The sequence below is a fragment of the Nelusetta ayraudi genome, unplaced genomic scaffold (assembly GCF_046127955.1).
Source record: "Nelusetta ayraudi isolate G7.1 ecotype Tasmania unplaced genomic scaffold, CSIRO-AGI_Nayr_v1 ptg000034l, whole genome shotgun sequence".
Lineage (NCBI taxonomy): Eukaryota > Metazoa > Chordata > Actinopteri > Tetraodontiformes > Monacanthidae > Nelusetta > Nelusetta ayraudi.
In genome coordinates, this window is record NW_027466084.1 from 1,943,011 (window position 1) to 1,961,781 (window position 18,771).

Consider the following 18,771-nt stretch of genomic DNA (forward strand, 5'->3'; position numbering starts at 1 on the left):
CAGAAATTTACCCAAAGTTATTTTGATAAGACAATTAAATGAAGCATTTTTTGTTGTTATTTTTTGCCCCCAAAAAGCCTTGTCTGCATGGCCTTATAGATCAGTGTTTCTCAACCATTTTTGAGCCATGGAAAAAAAAAAAAAAATCACACACCACCAAATAAATAGGTCAATAAACGTATTAAATGAAAGAGAATGAAACTGTAATCTCAATTTACTGACTCGGTGTGAAATCTGGCCCTGTTTGATTGAACACAAAGCTGATATTCTTGCAAGAACTGAAAAGAGAAACTCAGCAAGATCTCCTTCAACTGCTCTCTCGCTCTCTCTCGCTCTCTCTCTTTTTTTTTTTTTAATCTTTATTCCTTGAAAAGCCGAGCTCACATAAGTATGTTGTGGAGCTGAAATAGCTCTGCTCCCGCCCGTTTAGTTTGGACATGGCATTTAAGTTTGCCAAGGGTTAGGGCCATGGCGCTGCTGGACAGCTTTCCCCCGAAACAAACAACACTGGCCACCTGCAGACTACTGCAAGTGGTAGATGCACAGGTTAATTCACTACCTGTTGCCATCTAGTGGAAGAGTATTTAATTGTTTCGCCTGTCACTGCATGCTGCCTTCATAGATAGATGTACGAAGACACATTATTTGCGTTGGATAAGTAATATATGGACCAATCGGGTGAAATCGGGCATTTTCCCACGACACATTTGATAATCTGTCACAGTACATTAGTGTGCTGCGACACAGTGGTTGAGAAACACAGTTATTGTCATTTTCACACGATCAAATTTGTCCATCGCTGGGGAAATAATTTGGACTCCCTGTGTGATGGTATGTGTTGATAGTGTCGGAGATGGAGTCAGTTTGATTGGCTGTAGTTGAAAGAAGAGACGCTGGTCCTTCGCAGCTGGAGCTTCCTCTTAGAAGGGTCTGGAATGCAGAGATCCTCTGAGAGAGTGACTGCAGCTCAGGCTGCTGTTCAACTCTTGGCCTCCTGTGCAGAAACACCACAAACATTAACCAGATGATTGAGTTGAGTTGATTTGGTTGTGTTGCAGTGTGACCCTGGTGTTAAAGGTTGAGATGATGCAGAGCCACTGTTTACCTCCATCATCAATGGTTGGCTGGTGCCTTGGCTTCCTTTAGATCCAACATCAGTGCTGCTGGAAGAAGACGGGCAATCCGACTCTGAGGAGACAACAACAACAACAACAACAAGTGGAGACTTTCAAGCAGCTGCTGCTTCACTTTGACACTTCTCAGTGGACACCAGTGGCTCTGATGTCGCTGCTTGGCCTGACTCTTTAGCGTCTGTGTGACCACGTGGTGAACGGACGGCCCTGACTCCTGAAGCTTCTCCACTGACATCATTTCTGACCTTTCAGTCATGTCTCTGTGAAGACACTCATGGATGGATATCATAAAAATTATATAAATTCATGCTGAAAATAATCAGTTTCAAATTGAATGATTTATCCATCTTCCTCAGATTTGAAATCATCCATTCTCAGGACATGTGTATAATTACGTGTTGTTGGATTTGAAAAAAAAACAAAAACCCAAAAAAACACGTTATTTTTGTGTCTTTTTGTTGTTGAGACAACAAAAGTGTCACTAATTAATCTTCAGTCAGTGTCACTTCACTTGCAGCATCTAATCAGCAGCTGATATGAAGAAGTGGAGGTGAGCCACTGGGCTGAACTTTCCTGTTTAGAACTGATCACAGATCCTCAGAGTAGAAACAAGTTTTGATTCTGGATGTTGAAAGGCGAATCAGTCATTCATCATTCATTCACTCATTGTGCTGACTCAGTGTCAACCACTTTCAACATGTCAAAACACAGGAAGAAAAGGTTGGACTTACTTTGCTGACGGCAACCTGGAACACAAACAGAATGTTGTTGATCAGAAGCTCTTCAGACTGGTTGGCAAACCTTTTCTACTGCTGTCTATATATCCATCTCTGCCACATCTTGAGAACATATTGACACAGCAGTGATGGACTCTGTCCTTCAAGCACAGAAGGACAGAGTCCATCACTGCTGTTTGGACCTTTAATGGTGAATAAAGTTCACACTCCACTTTTTAGCCTCATGTGCTTGAAGGAAACACTGCTACATTGACTACACGTTGAACGTGGTTCAACCTCCACCAGTAAAAGTTATTAATCAGAAACTTTCTTTCATTCAGGAACTTCAGAGCAGCACCACCAATCTCCATTGGCTTGTGAAGACAGATGGATGTCCTAGTTTTTAGAGAAAGCAATTCAATCCTTTCGGTTCATTTGAGAGCAAGTCGACCAATTAACTGACTTACTAACGAGAGGACGACAGGTCATCACCTCCAACCAACTCTCTTATTCAATCAACGTACGAATTTCATCTTAGATTTGCTACATTTTGATGACAAGCACAGAGTCAATGTCTAAAATTAAACTACAGTGTGGAAAAGTCTCTTGTTCACCCACCATTCATCTTTTTATAAAGGCATACTGCACCAACAATGAGGGCGACAGTGAACAGCAGCACACACACTACAGCGATGATGATGATGATGACATTCTGGTCAGGTGGATTTTCTGGTGATGACAAAACAACAAAATAAAACAATCAGCACATTTTGCTCAAATACTCTGATTGTGTTTGTTCTCATTCACATCCACTGGTCTCAATACTATCATCCATCTCTGCCTCATATATCAGAACCAAATATCAAATGAAAAACTCAATGAGCTGATGACATCATCAGCTTCCCAAGATGAACATCTGCTTCAGTTAAACATTATTCTGACTCTCACAAAGACTAAATAAAAGACAGAGACACATCGAAACACACCAACTGCTCATAACTGATTACCATCTTCACCACCAGGATTCCCAGCCTTACCCCAGTTGGTCAGGATCTTGGTTTTGTCCAGTGTGCTGGCCATGTTCTTCCCACCAGCTAGCTGAAACACACACTGGTACCTCCTCCACTCTTCAGGTTGGGCTGATTCAAGGTTGAGCTCAGCACTCAACTGGAAGGTTCCGTCCTGGTTGGGGAGGATCTCTCCATGCTGCACCTCCTCATGGAGCTCCACCCCGTCTTTGGTCCACATGAGTGCAGCTGTGCCAGGGTAGAAACCTGTAGCGTGGCAGCTGACTGGAGAGGACGGAGTCTTCTGGAGGAAAGACACTGAGGGGAGCTCTGGACAGTGAAGACAAGGACAATTCACAGGGTCACTACCAATCTTCAGTCCCCTTCATCATAATGTGTTTGACTGCACACGAAGACGACTGGAGTGCAGCTGAGAGAAGAGAGAGGCAGGAGGAAGAGGAGAGGACGAGAGAGACGAGACAGAGGAGGAGAGGGAGAGAGAGAGAGAGAGAGAGAGAGACATCAGCTGATCAGGCCAATCGGCAGCATCAGGTCATGTGACTCTACCAGTTCTCAGCAGAGAGCTCCTCCCAAGTTCCAAGTACTTCTTCAAATAGTCAAGGCACTCATGGGTGAAATAGTTTTTCAAAAATGCTATGAAAATTTCATTGTTATTCCAGTTGTGTTTGGTGATGACAGCCTGCTGTCTCGGAGCGATCCACGTCCCTGTCTTCACGTCAAATGATATGAAGTCTTCTCCATCAAAACCATGCTGCTCAAAACTATTAACCTCTCCAGTCTCATCATCCCACTCACAGCCGTACATATTCTGGTAAATATGGACACCTGAGAGACACAGAGAGAGACAGAGACAGAGACAGAGAAAGAGAGACATAGAGGGAGAATTAGTTTTTTTAAAAATTGATTTTCATGTCAATAAAAACAGTTTCAACGTTTAAAAAAACATCTCAAACAGCCGTAGAAAAAAATATCCTCCCACAAAAAGCTCCCTGCTCAACTTCATTCATTCATTCATTCATCTTCTATACCCGCTTATTCCTATTCAGGGTCACGGGGGTCTGCTGGAGCCTATCCCAGCTGTCTTAGGGCGAAGGCAGGGTGACACCCTGGTCAAGTCGCCAGTTCATCGCAGGGCCACATAGAGACAGATAACCATTCACACTCACATGCACACCTACGGACAATTTAGAGTGTTCAATTGACCTCACTTGCATGTTTTTGGACGGTGGGAGGAAGCCGGAGAACCTGGAGAGAACCCACGCAGACACAGGGAGAACATGCAAACTCCACACAGAAAGGTCCCAGGTCCAGGCCCCGGAATCGAACCCATGACCTTCTTGCTGTGAGGCGGCAGCGCTAACCACTGCGCCACTGTGTCGCCTCCCTGCTCAACTTGATGGCAAAAAGATTGAGAACCAACGTCCCTTCAACAGCCCCACGGCATCAGTGAACCACCAGTGAGGCACAAAGTCTCCAACATCATTCAGGAGAGAATCAAGAGGAAAATCAACTGGGACTCTGAACTTGAGCTGAGAAACAAACATGGAGCTCAGTCCCTCGCAGCAACATTGTCCACCTGATGGTTCCTGCTGCTGGAGATGCACTTTGGTTTCTTGCACCACAAATGTTCACACCTGACACTTTTTCACATGTTCTCTCCTTTCCAAGCTGCACCAAAGCAAAAGTGCTTTCACACCAGACTTGGTGACATTTGAGGAAAAGACTTTGTGCTTGTGGACAGAAGAGACACTGAGCAGAAACAACAAGTCTGTTTCCAGCCAGGACTCCCATCAGCTGACCTCCTGTTGAAAGGTGCATTCTGGGAAAAAACAACCTTCTCATTGCTTGACAGCCTCTCGCTCTCCTCTCTCTCTCTGGTTGGCCAATCAGGCTCTTCGTTGGAAACTTCAGCACAGCCTCCATTTCCTGTTGGACTCTGCAACAGCAACGTTGTGCTTACACTATTTCACCTCTAGATCTCTGATAGATTTGATGTCAGCAGAGACACTGAGAAGATCCTGCTGACAAGGCTGCTTCATTTCCACTGTAGCACAATCCACCACTGGCTGTTGGCTCACTTTCAACACCTTTCCAAAAGGTTCAAGGGCCAGTGTGCGGAATGAAAACACTCCCAAGACACCACAGAACGTGGGTGAGGAGCCTACAGCTGCCATGTTGCACTTGTGGAAATGCTCTTGAAAGCAGTCAAATCAATCCAATCTGCCCACACAAAGAAAAGTCTCGAGTCTGCTCTGATCAGGGCTTTCTCTCCACACATCACTTCAACTGTGTTCACCTCATGTGTGCAAGTCAAGTGAGGCTGCTATGTGTCCACATGATGCTCGTGTGTGCACTTCAAATCACCTCCTGAACATCCAAAGACTCCCGCTGACTCCAGAGTCACTGACTCCATCCAGAAACTCAGACTGCACACTTTGCTGTGACCATCAGTCGGCCCTGTTCTACTTCCTGCACCACATCGCACTCTGTTAGGAGGCTTCTAGAGGAGAGGAGCTCTCACCCCCCATACTCTCCCCCTACTCATTCACACCATCACTGATGTTGCATTAACACTCTTCAAACAAGCCTCACATATCTGGCTCTGCTTCCACTCAGTGTGGAGACTCTCAGGTCAACTCTCACTGAAGCTGATGTGAGGAAAGAGAAAGTTGGAGCCTCTTCCTTCCTCACTATCCACTTGTTTCTGTGCAAAGATCTCCTGCTCTGTTCCACTTGATTCCTCATGTGAAATGTGTGAAAAAGCTCCAAGTAGGAAAATCCTCCACCACTTTAACTCCCTTCATGCTGCTGACCTTGGCTGCTCACATTGTGATCTTGACTAGTTTGAGTGGCAGCCTATTCAGCCCACACTTGACCAAGTTTCCATTTTTCCTTTTGAAAGACAAGGGTTTTTCTTTCTTACCTTGCCATGTTTGGGCGGAAGTACTTCCACCCAAACATGTCCAAAAGGAAAAATGGAAACTATGAGGAAAGAAGACATAATGGACATAAACGATCCACACTTGACCTGTTTGACCTTCCTCACTGCCTCCTCTGCTTGTGCCTCCCGCAGCCACTTCACCTGTTTGCTGTCCACCTCTGGCCTCACCATTATCCTCACCATCATTTACTCTGGACCGCCTCAAACTGCTCTCTTAGGCCCAGCACCACTCTTGACAACATGTCCCTCTTGACCACAGCCAAAACACTTGACCAGTCAAGAGTCCTGGGAATGTGTGAGGACCGAACACATCATCTCATCTCACCTGGAACCTCCCCCTGACTTTCAGCCTGAGGCTCATTTTTCTTCCACCACCGATGAATTAGAAACAAATTCACGTCATCAATGTTCATCAAATCCACTGAAAGGTGAAGAGTGGCTGTGTTTCAGTGTGTTGAAGATATTTCATCACAAGAAAGAGAAACCGAAACAAACCTCCAGTTTGGTTGAGGCGATACATCAAAATCTCCATGTTGGGTTTAAACCACTCCTGGGCAGCCTGGGCCCTCTGACTCTGACTCTCCCAGTGCTGAGGATCATCTGCTGTGTCTTTCTTTATATAGTCCTGTTTGTGTTCCAATTTCTCAGTGTTACTGTCGTAGTAGATAGTCTGAATATCATCAACCATCCCAACAATCACAAAGTCTGGTAAGTTTGGGACTCCAGAAGATACAGTGTAGAAAAGGTGGAGGGAGTGCCTCACTGGAGAGGGAGAGAGAGAGAGAGAGCATTAAAAAAACACACAATAGTGTAATTTTTCAACTCACCCAATGAGGGAGTAGCACGAGACCTTCAGCTTCTTGAAAATGTTTGAACTCAATATTTGTGATTTTGTGACGCTAAATCCATTGTCAGTCATCTCCACTTTCACTGCTGCTCACCTTTAGCTTCCACTTCACTGAGTTGCTTCTCCTTCACAACGCTTCACTGGCAACTGAGACTCCAGCTTGAAACGTCACAGCCAATCAGAAATCAAAAAATAAAATTGTTGTTTTTTTTTCTTGCTGAGTTTTGGAGTTTTGACAACTGAGAGTTCTTCTGCAGTCAAAGTCTTTATGATTGACACGTGTGGGAGGAGCCATGCAAGAAAGACCCCACCTACCAGCTTGGCTCCTCCCACTTCTCTCCATCAAACACACAAGAGCCACTTTGAGCGACTGTGACGAGTTTGTTTGAACTGAAAGTCAAAACCAAAGCTGCACACTGTGTTTAAAAATCTTGAAAAAATTCATTAGCACAAAATCCTGAAAGTTTGTGAAATCAGAAAATATTGTATCAGTGACCCAACAAATCAAGATAATATTGTATTTTTTCATCCCTACTGATGAGATGATTAAACACCAGAAAACAGAATAATCTGGGAAAAGTCACTGAAAAGTCACAGAGTGGGAAATCTTTGTGTAAACGCTGATCGCTAGTTTGTTTGTTTTTTTTCCAACGATGATGTCATAGCATTAGGTGACCTCTGTTTTGCTGGGACAGTTCAGATTTTCAATTGTGTGCCCCATGGTCCTGACAAAAGCCTGTCGACTTTTCAAGGCTTCAATTTTGAGGTATTTCAATATTTATGTGTAGTTTTATTTTATTATTATTTTTTTGGTTGTTGATGCCACTACGTCCGATATAAAACAATAAGTATAAAATTGTAAACCTAAAAGCTGATTTGACAGATTCTGTTCTTCTAAATAGACAGGTGCACTTTAAAGGTCCCAAACTATGTGTTTCCAGAGAATATTTTACCAATCACAAACCATTGCGAATTATCTTAAAAAGTTTTACATTTACATTTTCATGTAAATAACCAATTCCTTCTTAAAATTAACATTTCCATCTGTTTTCCCTGTCATTTTTTTTTGAAAATTAAGCAAACCAGTTGTCATGTTTCATGTCTTATTGAAAAGAGGTGCATGTATTACAGTTCTTTAACATGCCTTACAAACTGTATTTCCTTTAGACTCAGCAAACCTGTTCAAAGTGCATTTCAGCAGTGTGCATTTGCATATTAGCAGTACTGGATTTACATTAGAGTTTCATATTTGTCTATCATAACAGTAAGTATTAGAACAAAATTAAAGTTCAGTATAAAAAAAAGTTTGAGATCTCCACGTCTTTTATCAGAGCGGACAGTTTTGTTTTTAAGTGTGGCGGATCTAGGATTCTAGGAGATCAGGGGCTTCGCCCTGAGGGTGCAAATACCGATTTATTTTTTTGGTGCCTCCCACACAAAACTACAATTTTTTTTTGTACTTCAACTTACCACCAATTCAAAGCCGAGAAAGGCACGGAGAACCATCTTATATCATGAACATGGTTGGGTTGCTGTTATTATTATTATTATTTTTTTAGTTTAACGTGACCAAAATAAAACCTCGACCAGGTCTTTGGGGAATGACTGTTTCAATCAGACGGATGGATGATTTATATTTAACAACATAAAACTAATAAGACACTAAAGCCCCAAGTCCACTGCCCAAAAAACGTGGGGTTTTCTGAAAATAATCGGCATTTGGCGGCGGTGGATTCCGCTCACCGAGCCGCGCTATCGCGCGACAAAACGGGTCACACGACCCGGGTCAAAATCGGTTCCGATCGGCTCCGCACTAATCGGCTTGGGGTGGAAAAGATGTGAACCAGGGACAACGCCACCTTTTGTACCTGCCGCACGGGGTGACGTTGAGCGTAACGTGCGCTGAATCATAATATCGCGCCAGTCGCGGCGTATATCAAGCACTGTTGCAAAAGTTTTCGATCACGTTCCATCAGCGCTCGATAATTGTTCATTGTCTTCTGGCCGTTTCGCCCGCTGCTCGCGCACATAGTGGACCAGTCGCCGAAACAATCGCTGCACGGCGGGAAGCGGCCGCGCAGGTGCGCGCCGCGTCAAGTCTGGCGTGAACGACGTCATCGTTCCACTCCAGCCAAAAGTGACCAACAACTGACCAACACTGGCCACCGCCGGACTCTTGAATTCTGTAGAACTTCTGCGCGACGAAGTCAGCAGACACGCAGCGGTGAAAGCGGAGGGGGCGACACCCCGCTGGGTTTGGTGCGTGGACACGGAACTCAATGCCGATTGCTCTTAGTGGAACAGAGGCTTAATTTGAATGAAAAATCCTCCGAGAAAAGGCAAAACAGGAATAAAGACACCATACTAGAGCTGAACTACGCTCGTAAAGTTAAATTATTTGTTCCAATAGTGATAACATTTTTTTTTCCTGCGCACTTTCGCTTTAGAGCGACATGACGTCTCTAAATGCCAAAATGTATTCAAAGCTGCCGGTGGATGAAGAGGTTTGTGTTACTTACCAGCGGAGGCACAATGGCAGAGGAAGAGCAGGACAATAAGTTTCATTTTGAACGAGTCAAAGTCAAAGAGTGTCTGTTGCGTCGCCGCCAGGGCAGCGTTGACTGACTTTCCTGCGACACAGGGCTGCGCTTTATACCATAGACATAATAAAGGCTAGACGCCGCCTGGCGCGCTGCGCAGCAAGAAATACGGCCGCCATCTTAGACCGGTCGTCCTACTCTATGTCTGTGCTTTATACCGCTCAGTAAAAAAAAAAAAGAAAAAAAAGAAGTGCTTGTGCGTTTTAATCGCCCACTAAGAAAGCAGGTATAATTTGGCAGATTGGGATGAAACAGGTTTGCAGAAGAAAGTGAAACTCAGGGGAAGGTTCTGCACAGCCATCTAGCGGTCAAATTGCGGATTTATTTATTTATTTATTTATTTAAGGCAGAATCGAAACCCTAGAAGCACCGCGGCGAATGTGGCGCCAACTTCAGCGGCGTGCTTGTACATACTTAACGTCGCTCAATTCTGGACAGAATGTAAGTCTACTTTTGTTTTTTTGTTTTTTTAAAGCCTCCTTAACTGTGGCCGTATGCTGTTCAATATTCAGCCAATATGACCCAAATGATGACATTAAATCCGCAATACGGGTTGCAGTACTAATTGGCCTGATGCCTATAGTAGTAGACCAAGATGCTGGTCCGCCAGTTAGTTCTTCCTGTGAAAACACACAATTCCCTAACAGTTCTGGTAGCTCAAGGCGACTCTAGATTTAGTATTGTATCCAGAATTTTTTAAGATAACGTTACCATTCATTTGGAGCATGTTTCATGTTAGTTGAAGGTGTTAACGGGGTACCCCAGAAAAAGGTATCGCCAATAGAGCTTCAGATATTTGCAAATCAATATATTCCAAGTTTTTATTTCTTTGGATTTTGCTGATCAGGTCTTGCAGCTTAAAAAAAACCCCTCAAATTTTATAATAATTTTCTGAGTTTGTGGGTTTGTGGTTTTAATAAGCTGAAAATCTTAATCAGCAAAGTTACAACAAGGAACTGCTTGAGATGTCAATTTGTGTTATGTTAAAAGGCCAAAATGAAACAACTTTTACTTGATAGTCAAATTTTTCGGGTAGTACCTGTATTTGAATGACCTTATTCAAGAGGCCGGCATGGGCGCCGCCATACATCCAATCCATGCCGGAAGTTCCTTCTTTGTGTAATGTATTGCTTATTTGGTGTCCATGCCGACTACAGCGCCGCCATACACCCGAGAGGGACCCAAGACAAGATGTAGGCTTTTTTGTTTGTTTGTTTGTTTGTTTTAGAAAAGCTAGCTAGCTAGATTAACTAGCTTCCGGCATGGATTATGGCAGCGCCCATGTTGGCCATGTAGTACTTGACAGAGAACTTATTGGAGAGGGGGGGGGCTATATTCTTAGATGTTTCATTCATCTCTTGGCATCCAATCGGAATAACAGGATAACAGGTGTATGTAAAAATGGCTAACCAGAGTTGGGATAGTGTAGATCAGGGGTGTCAAACATACGGCCCGCGGGCCGGATCAGGCCTGCAAACTGTTTTCTTCTGGTCCGCGAGATGATTTTGCAAAATATAAAAACTGCAATTTATCAGTGTAGGAAAGTGCCGTTCCAAATGTGTCCACTTGGTGTCGCAATATCGTTTCTGCTTCGCAAACAAACTCTATACTGGGGCTGAGCAAATCGGCACAAGTACATCCACTCACGTCTCCTATTGGCTACCCTCATTGCCCCAAAACGTCTCCTATTGGCTACCCTCATTGCCTCAGAACGTCTATTGGCTACCCTCATTGCCCCAGAACGTCTCTGTCGAAACAGACAAAGCTGATGCAGAGCAGTGTTGCCAACTTGGCTACTTTCTCCCCCAAAAAGTCGCTATTCTCTCCATAGCAACTTTTTTTGTCAAAAGCGACTAGCGACAACTCTAGCGACTTTTCCTGGTGTTGTTACGTTGCGATCAAGTGCAAATTGTCAATTATGCAAATTAGACAATGACGTCATTTGGCGACTTCTAGCGACTTTCAGGACCGCCAATAGCGACTTTCCTTACTGAGGAGTTGGCAACACTGATGCAGTTTGCAGAGTCCTCAAAGAACACGGACAAAGTAAAACAAAGAAAGCAACTGGAAGTTGTTGTTGTTTTTCCGTTATTATCACCATACCATGATTTTACCGGTGCGGCCCGCTTGGGAATAGATTTTCCTCTATGTGGCCCGTGAACCAAAATGAGTTTGACACCCCTGGTGTAGATGATCACTTGTATTTTGTAGCTTTTGAAACATTAAATGAAACAAGGTGTTTTTCATAATTTCACTGTTGGCTAAAATTGACAAAAACAAATACACCTCATTGGGTTTAGATTGCCCTTAGTCTGAGAATAATGTTCTGTGCTGCCCTCTAGAGGTGACCGTTCAAATACCACACAGTTTACATGAGAAAGCGCGGACGCTCGAGACGTGCAGTTTGTATAGAACATTTATTTATTCAGAGCAGATGGCCATAAGATGCAGTCACTGCAAGCACACCACTTTTCAGTCACTACAACCCTTGCGTGCGCACACACAAACACACGCACGCACGCACACACACAGTCACACGTTTCATACAGTCAATAGCAGAGCGACACGTAGCACACTCGTGGCCTTCTCAAGTATTCAGAGACAGTCGCTGCAGCGGCGCAGAGAAGACGCCAGTCCGGCATCAGGCAGAAAGAAACGAAACGGCTCCACATTTTCTTTTGTTTAAAAGAAAAAAAATGAACGGTATTTTTGCTCCACGACATGTTTGACCGTCTGTGCCCCCACCCCACCCCCATCCATTTCAGCTTTACAGCTCAACCCCCTTTCGCCCAAACACACCTTCGTGTAAATCCGACGACATGATAAATGACCAAAATGAGACCAGCAGAGTAAAGCAGGGTAAAACAAGGGGACACGTTGCCTTCGAGACAACGGGGCCGAGTATCTAGGTCATCGCACGGTGGTCAATGTGTGCCGCTTGTAGCAAGACGCAGGACGTGTGATGACCAGCGACTCATCGGCCTCGACCGACGATCGATCGGGGGAAGGCTGCTCTGCACTGGACAAATAAAAACCCATGGTAGATTCATAGAAAAATCAGGTAGCAGAACATTGTAGGAACAGTTTTCCTTCGCACATCAAAAACATTCAAACAGATTTTCTAATTTGTCAAGCATGGTAAGAGGTGCAACAACCATCACAAGCACTTGATAAAAATTTAACATAAGCTAAGTTGTGTTCATAGTCCCCCCCTCCCCATTGAAAGTCTCACCGATAGGCGTGTTCCCCAAATGCAACTTGAAATTTCAAAGGCCCACTGTGTAACAATTAAAGGGATCTTTTACACTGAAACGATAAAACACTTGAAGCCACTACAAATTCTTAACTGTTGTGTTTTCATTTACCAGTAATGCGCATTTGTATTTATGCATTAAGATTGGGTACACTGATCAGAACATGGATCTACGGGGAGTTTCAAGATTTTACACAGCTGTGATGAAGTGGGGCACCAGGAAACAGTCTTTTATAACTATTGGATGCTACTAAATTGTACACAATGGCCCCTCAAAAGGGGCCAACTTGTAAAACGTGGTCGGAATTTAAAGGTTAAACTTTGAATATACAGGAGAGAATCCAATCAGAGGCCCCGCCAGCCACTATAAAGATTTATGGGAACTGGTTGTGACATTGGTTTCACTTGAGGTCTGTTGTGAAACTGGAAGAATGAATCCATATTTAGCCACGTGGTGTCAAAGGGCTGAGCCTGAGAGCTGTCAGTATTGTGTGAAAGATCAGCGAGGTAATACTCGTCCTTGTGACATCACCAGGGGTTGAATTTTGGGGACGGTGAGTTTTCTGAAAAGAAGAGCGAGTGAAAAGACACAAAGGATGATAGGAGCAGGCTAGAGACGTGTCACTGTGAGAAAACTTTGGTAAAGTGAGTTCTGCATAATTTGGGACTTTTAAAAAAAAATTTATGTGCCATGTCATTGCTTATTTGATTAAAAAATTGCAGCAAAAAAACAAACAAACAAACAAAAAAAATACAGACGCTTAACGGACCTCACTTCTAAAAGTAGAAACGGGAGAGGACAAAGCATGCTTCACATAAAATCAACAAAATCCAATTCCTGTGATTTCAACATGTGAATTCATATTTTAGACATTTCAGAATTAAAGGGGTCCTGTTATGATCATTTCCAGATTTAATAAATACATTTTGGTAGCGTTACTTCTTTCAGGTATATTTCGTTAAAAAAACAAAACTCCTAGTTTGAGATGTACAATCCTTTTCTGTCACTCGGCCTCAGGAGGCTGTTTGGGTTCTCTCCTCTCAACCCCTCTCCTACCTGCTCCACCCATGACTCCTCGCCTTGGAACAGCTCAGTCCCTTGTGATTGGCCAGCCACTTTAGCGTTAGCATGCGTTTGCAGACGGCTACTAGCTTGAATGTGGTGTCGCCTCCGTCTGCAGAGGCATTACCATGTCATTATTATTAGCTTGAAAAAGCCAGCCCATTTAGAAATGTGCACATTTTCAGCTATTGGACTAAAGACACGTCCAATAGCTGAAAGAGTCACTTTTCATAATAGGACCCCTTTAAATGTGTCGATATCTAGACCACAAACTTTGCTTTTGTCCAGCACTGATTGAAAACTACAAATACACACCACAATATAAAATGGGATCCCTTGCGTTTGTGTGCGTGTGTGTGTATGTGTGTGTTTGTTGTTCTTTATTTACGCTGATGACAGTGTATTTCTAACCTTGCATGATGCCAGAGAGGGGGTCAGCATATCAAATCTTATCGAGCCCAACAGAACGAGAGACACATCCCCAATACAATGTACATATTTATCTACTGTATTGTAGTTCAGACCAAAATCACAAAGCAAGGCACATGTTTCAAATGAAAACCAAAACAACATTGCATCTAAAATCATACAAAAACAATAGAAAAAAAAAAAGATAATAAAAACAGAACAACAGGAATAGCTTGTATTATACATGTCACCAAACACACACACACACACACACACACACACACACACACACACACACACACACACACACACACACACACACACACCCTGGAAATATCCCAACATGGTATCCTACAATGATTCATTAGCTCGCACCACTTAAGCATGGAGAAGCAAAGTGATTCAACACTCACTTTAGATCTGCTTTTCGTTGAAAAATAGTCTTCAGCATGACATACATCATAAATACATTTCTTTTTTTCTTTTTTTTTGCAAATAGTCATATACAGTATAATCTCTATGTATCCATCATTTAAACACCACAATTATTTTCAATTACGGATGGAGTGCGACTGCTGCGGGACTGTGGAGGTCTTTTCACTCTTTGACCTTCGTGGGACATCTGGGGGTCACGATTCAGCCAATCCAACGCGTGAGGTTAACTTTAAGGAATGCGGAAGGGACACTCGCAAAGCAAATCCGACCTTGAATGCATCACCGAAACCTTTTGTTTCCCTCCGGGACGTGCGCCAGGCACAAATGGTGTCGTTAAAGGTGTGACCGAGCTGCATTGTGGGAATTGTAGGAGCCTGACGCTTTTAAAGCAGCGCCGCTCCAAAATCCCTCGGTGGGCCTTTTTGAAATGTTGCACTGCATCAAATCAGACCTGCCCCTACCACTTCCTACATCTTTGCACCTTTCTTTTCTTTTCCTTTTTTTTTTTTCCATTTTTGTTTCCCCATCCCTTGAACTCGCCGTCATGGCAACACTCTGCGTTTCCGACCAATGATGATGATGTCGAGGATGATGATGATTGTCATGGCAACGCGAGGCGGGTGCAGAGGAGGATGTGGGAAGAGTGAGACGGTGATGGGAAGCGGGGCAGCTGTCCACTCGGTGGAGTTGTTTCAGAAACCGACGCCGGCGGCCATTGACTTTCTCCAACTTGCACTCGCTCACGAGCTTTACGACGACCCACAAAATTCGGCCGCTTTACCGTAACATTCGAATGCGATTCGCAAAGTGGAAGGAAAATATAGGCAACACCGTAACTACCAGTGGGGCCAAAAACCGGCGTATTTACAAAGTATGGATGTTTTAGTGAAGGAGACGACGGGCTACGTCAGGATGAACGTATTCAAATAAAAAATGGCCAAACACAAAACACTTATCAAGTTGGATAATTCAGTAAAGGGGGGGGGGGGTTTAGATGAGGTGACACTAATAAAAATAAAAACAAATTACAGTTATATGAAGCACCTTCGCTTGAAAAATGTTGGAAACTAATTTCTGCTTTTGGTTACAAATGAACATTTTTCAATTCTCTCGACAAAGTGGCGGAGAACCGCAATTTTTTTTATTCATTTCTTTTGGGGGGGGGGGGTCTTTTTGGGAAACGTCAATCATTATCAAACAACTTCTGCACCCAAACTACAACCTCCGCAAACAGCAATCTCTTGAAATATGCAAAAAAAAACTCCTGCTGCAGTTTCACCACAATCCCCTCTAACTGTGTCTATTTGTACAGGATCTCCTGTGTTGTGTCTCGTGTGTGTGCAAGCTGACTGCATTGGTCATTGTGCTTCTAATATTTGTGTGTGTGTGTGTGTGTGTGTGTGTGTGTGTGTGTGTGCGCGCGCATATGCCAAGGGTGATCATGGGGTTGCAGCAGCCTGTGGTCCGAAAACCCGATTGAATCCTGAAACTTACGTTGAATACATCAGTCATGCTGTCTTTATCCCTCGCTTTCTCTCTCTCACACACACTCACACTCACATAAACACTCACACTCACACACACACACCGGGAGCTAGATAGTCTCATTTTGGTCACAGATAAAAAAAAAAAAGAAAAAAAAAAAAGATCTTTGCCACCAAGTCATTTACATCGTCACAACACCAGAGGTCACCATTCCACACAGAACCAAGACATCAAACCAAAGAGCTAGAGATTCATATTTATCGGCATATTATATATATATTTATATATATATTTATATATATATTTTACTGTGCTAATGCAGGACTTTTTCAGTAGATATAAACTCTCCATGCGTAGAATGTACACATACCATACTATGATTTGTTACACAGTTGGATTTCTTTTTCTTTCATTTTTTTTTTTTTTTTTTCAATCATTACGAGTTTTGTTGATTCATTTTGCCTCGATAGCTTCGGAGTGGAGTTCTGGAAACAGCCTGTTGATTGCAGTGCCCTCTGTTTTGTCGTCTCTCCATCTTTTTTTTTTTTTTTTTTGTAGTCACATAAATAGCATTTGGTCCTTTAAGAAAAGACAAAAAACAACAACAAAGGACCGAAAAGAGACTCCCAGTGTCTCTCTGCCACGTATGTCCCCGTATGACCGTGCAGCTGCTGCTTTGCCATTACCTTCATCATCATCGTCGTCGTCGTCGCCGCCGTCGTCATCATTATTCCCTTGCATCGAGCGGGCGACGAGAAGGAGGCGAGAAGAGTTGTCCCAGTGGACGGACGGACGGACGGACGGAAAGACAAGGAGGCGAGGGGGACGAGCACGGCGGAGAGGAAGAGAGAAAGAGACTTTGTCTGCCATCTGCTGCGGCTCCACTCGTTCAGTTGCGGCTCCGTCCGTCGGCCGCCGCCCCCTCCTCCTCCTCCTCCTCGGAGGCGGGGTGGGGGAGTTACTCCAGCATGGCGTCCAGCTGGTCGGCCAGGTCGTCGAACATGCTGCCGATGTCGTCGAGGATGCTAACCGTCGTCTTCTGTTCGGCCACCGAGCTGCGGGAGACACAGGGGCGCGTTAGCGTGCTGGCGCATGCAGCTGAAAGAAGCCGTGGCTCAAATCTAAAAAGATGCAGTTGCACGTTAGCATGATGAATCGTTGAGCACTGGGAAAAGTCATTCCGAGGCTGACCTGGCTCAGCTAGCTCGAGGCTAGGTTTTCAGTTGCAACCTGGCTTTGTGGGTTTAATAACCCTCATTAAGTCAAACAAATCTTTATTTTTTTCATCCTGGATTTCAATGGAGCAACCGCGCATCACGTTTTCATGCTTTCATCCATAACTGACCCACAAAGCTTCACAGATATCCAGAAAGTTGCGTATTTATCCCCGTTTACGACTCCCTGTAAAAATCTCACAACTCTTCCCCGTCTGGAGGAAGGCAATCGCAAAGACTCGGCTGCGTTTTCTCACACACCAGAGAAAACATCCCACTTGTGACATCAGAAAGGGATATTCGCATAACCGTGTGTTTTAGCACATATTTTCAGAAAAGTAGATGAAGCTAATTTAGTAAAGGCCAATATCTCTTGTTTGGTTGTCAGGCCAGAGAAGCATATTTGCTTTTTTTGTCAAACATTTTCATTTGAGTTTTGCAAAATGTAGGACGTTAAATAAAAAATAGGAACAATTTACCAGTAATCAGCTTTTTCCCCAATTGCAAATAGCCTAATATTGTGCACAGTAGTGCAGCTGAGCATGTCTTTGTTCTGTAAACTAAAACAAAGACGGGCAGATTAGTTGCGCTCCCCTCTCGAGTCCCAAAAGATGCACGAGTTAGCTTGACATCGTGCATGCTAAATCCCTCCTCCTGCTTTTCGCCATCTGTTTTTTTTTAAAAAAAAAAGGGACATTAGGGTTACGTCCTCATATATGACAATGACAAAAAGCGCTCATTGCCCCTTTAAATAAACAGCATGTTGGCATAGTCGACGACGCGTTTAAGGACCCAGTGTGTGAAGGCCAGTGTCAGAGTGTGTGTCCGTACTCCTCCTGCCGCAGGATCTTGTCCTCCACAGCCTGCAGGGCCGCAGCCAGCGACGCGCTCGTCTCCTCCAGCTTCTGGTGCACCAGCGAGTCCGCGCCGAAGTCCGGCGTTGTCGTCGTCGTTACCGCCGCCGGGGTCGTGACCCCGCTGCCACCACCGCCGCCACCGCCGCCTGTCATGCCGCTGTCCACCGACACGCCGCCGATGGATGAGCGCGGAGGCTTCACGGGCGGTGGGGTGGGGCTGGGTGTGGCGGGAGTCTGGGGCGTCTGGGGCGTGGTGGGCGTCTGTGGGGTGTGGGGGCTCTGGGGGGACGGACTCAGCGGCTTGGCATTGGGTGGGCTCGGGATGTTGGACGGGGGGAAGGTTGGGGGCGAGCTTGTCTGTCGAGCCACTGCGGCGTGCTGCCTCGCAGGAGTGGCGGCGGCCGTTGCCGGGGTCGGCGAGGGTGGGCTGGTCATCGAGTGGATGAGTTTGGCCGGTTTGGGCGCGGTGGGTGGGGGCGCCGGTTTGGGCGACACGGGGGGAGGGATCTTCTTTCCTTCCCCTGTAGAAAGAGGAGGGGCATCGTGAGCAGATATTTGACAAAACCGTTGTTTATCTGTAGCTATGTCCGCACAAAAGTGTGTTTGGCAACCGAGTAGCTAAGAAGCAAAGCATAAGCGTAGCATGATTTATTCAATATTCTCCATTTTATGTTTTTGCTTTTGTTTTCTTCTGTACAGCACTTAATACAATTGCTATTATTAGGCCCCAGCAATAGATCAGCTCTGGGACAGCGCAGGTCATCGCCAGGGGGAAGACCTCAATTGAAATT

The 18,771-nt window shown here is 44.5% G+C and overlaps 2 protein-coding genes across 10 annotated transcripts in view; both read right to left on the reverse strand.

The window, feature by feature from the left end:
- Nucleotides 1-674: 674 nt before the first annotated feature.
- LOC142892333 (major histocompatibility complex class I-related protein 1-like) lies at nt 675-9,337 on the reverse strand. Of its 4 annotated transcripts, none has more exons than XM_076032418.1 (8): nt 9,185-9,337; nt 6,314-6,580; nt 3,424-3,702; nt 2,887-3,186; nt 2,468-2,578; nt 1,865-1,879; nt 1,106-1,188; nt 675-994 (listed from the first exon to the last, which is right to left on the reverse strand). In XM_076032418.1, exons 1-8 carry the CDS (start codon nt 9,228-9,230, stop codon nt 980-982), a joined length of 1,116 nt encoding a protein of 371 aa, XP_075888533.1. In that variant the 5' UTR covers nt 9,231-9,337; the 3' UTR covers nt 675-979. The 4 variants fall into 4 exon arrangements, with proteins under 4 accessions (XP_075888533.1, XP_075888536.1, XP_075888535.1 ...); XM_076032421.1 differs by lacking the exon at nt 9,185-9,337 and adding an exon at nt 6,760-6,779; XM_076032420.1 differs by lacking the exon at nt 1,865-1,879.
- Nucleotides 9,338-16,717: 7,380 nt separating this feature from the next.
- The window catches only part of caskin1 (CASK interacting protein 1), an 88,625-nt gene continuing 86,571 nt past the window's right edge, over nt 16,718-18,771 (reverse strand). For all 6 annotated transcript variants that reach the window (XM_076032379.1, XM_076032378.1, XM_076032380.1 and 3 more), the window contains 2 exons: nt 17,955-18,501; nt 16,718-16,964 (listed from right to left, as the gene is read on the reverse strand). In XM_076032379.1, coding sequence (XP_075888494.1) covers nt 16,868-16,964; nt 17,955-18,501 — 644 coding nt within the window. In that variant the 3' untranslated portion in view covers nt 16,718-16,867. The remainder of the gene's footprint in view (nt 16,965-17,954; nt 18,502-18,771) is intronic.

Coding starts and splice junctions, on each gene's coding strand:
- LOC142892333 (XM_076032418.1), bottom strand. CDS start 9,230: ATGAAACTTATTGTCCTGCTCTTCCTCTGCCATTGTGCCTCCGCTG. Junction 6,581..9,184: donor CTGCCATTGTGCCTCCGCTG/GTAAGTAACACA, acceptor CTCCCTCTCCAG/TGAGGCACTCCCTCCACCTT. Junction 3,703..6,313: donor TCGCCTCAACCAAACTGGAG/GTTTGTTTCGGT, acceptor TGTGTCTCTCAG/GTGTCCATATTTACCAGAAT.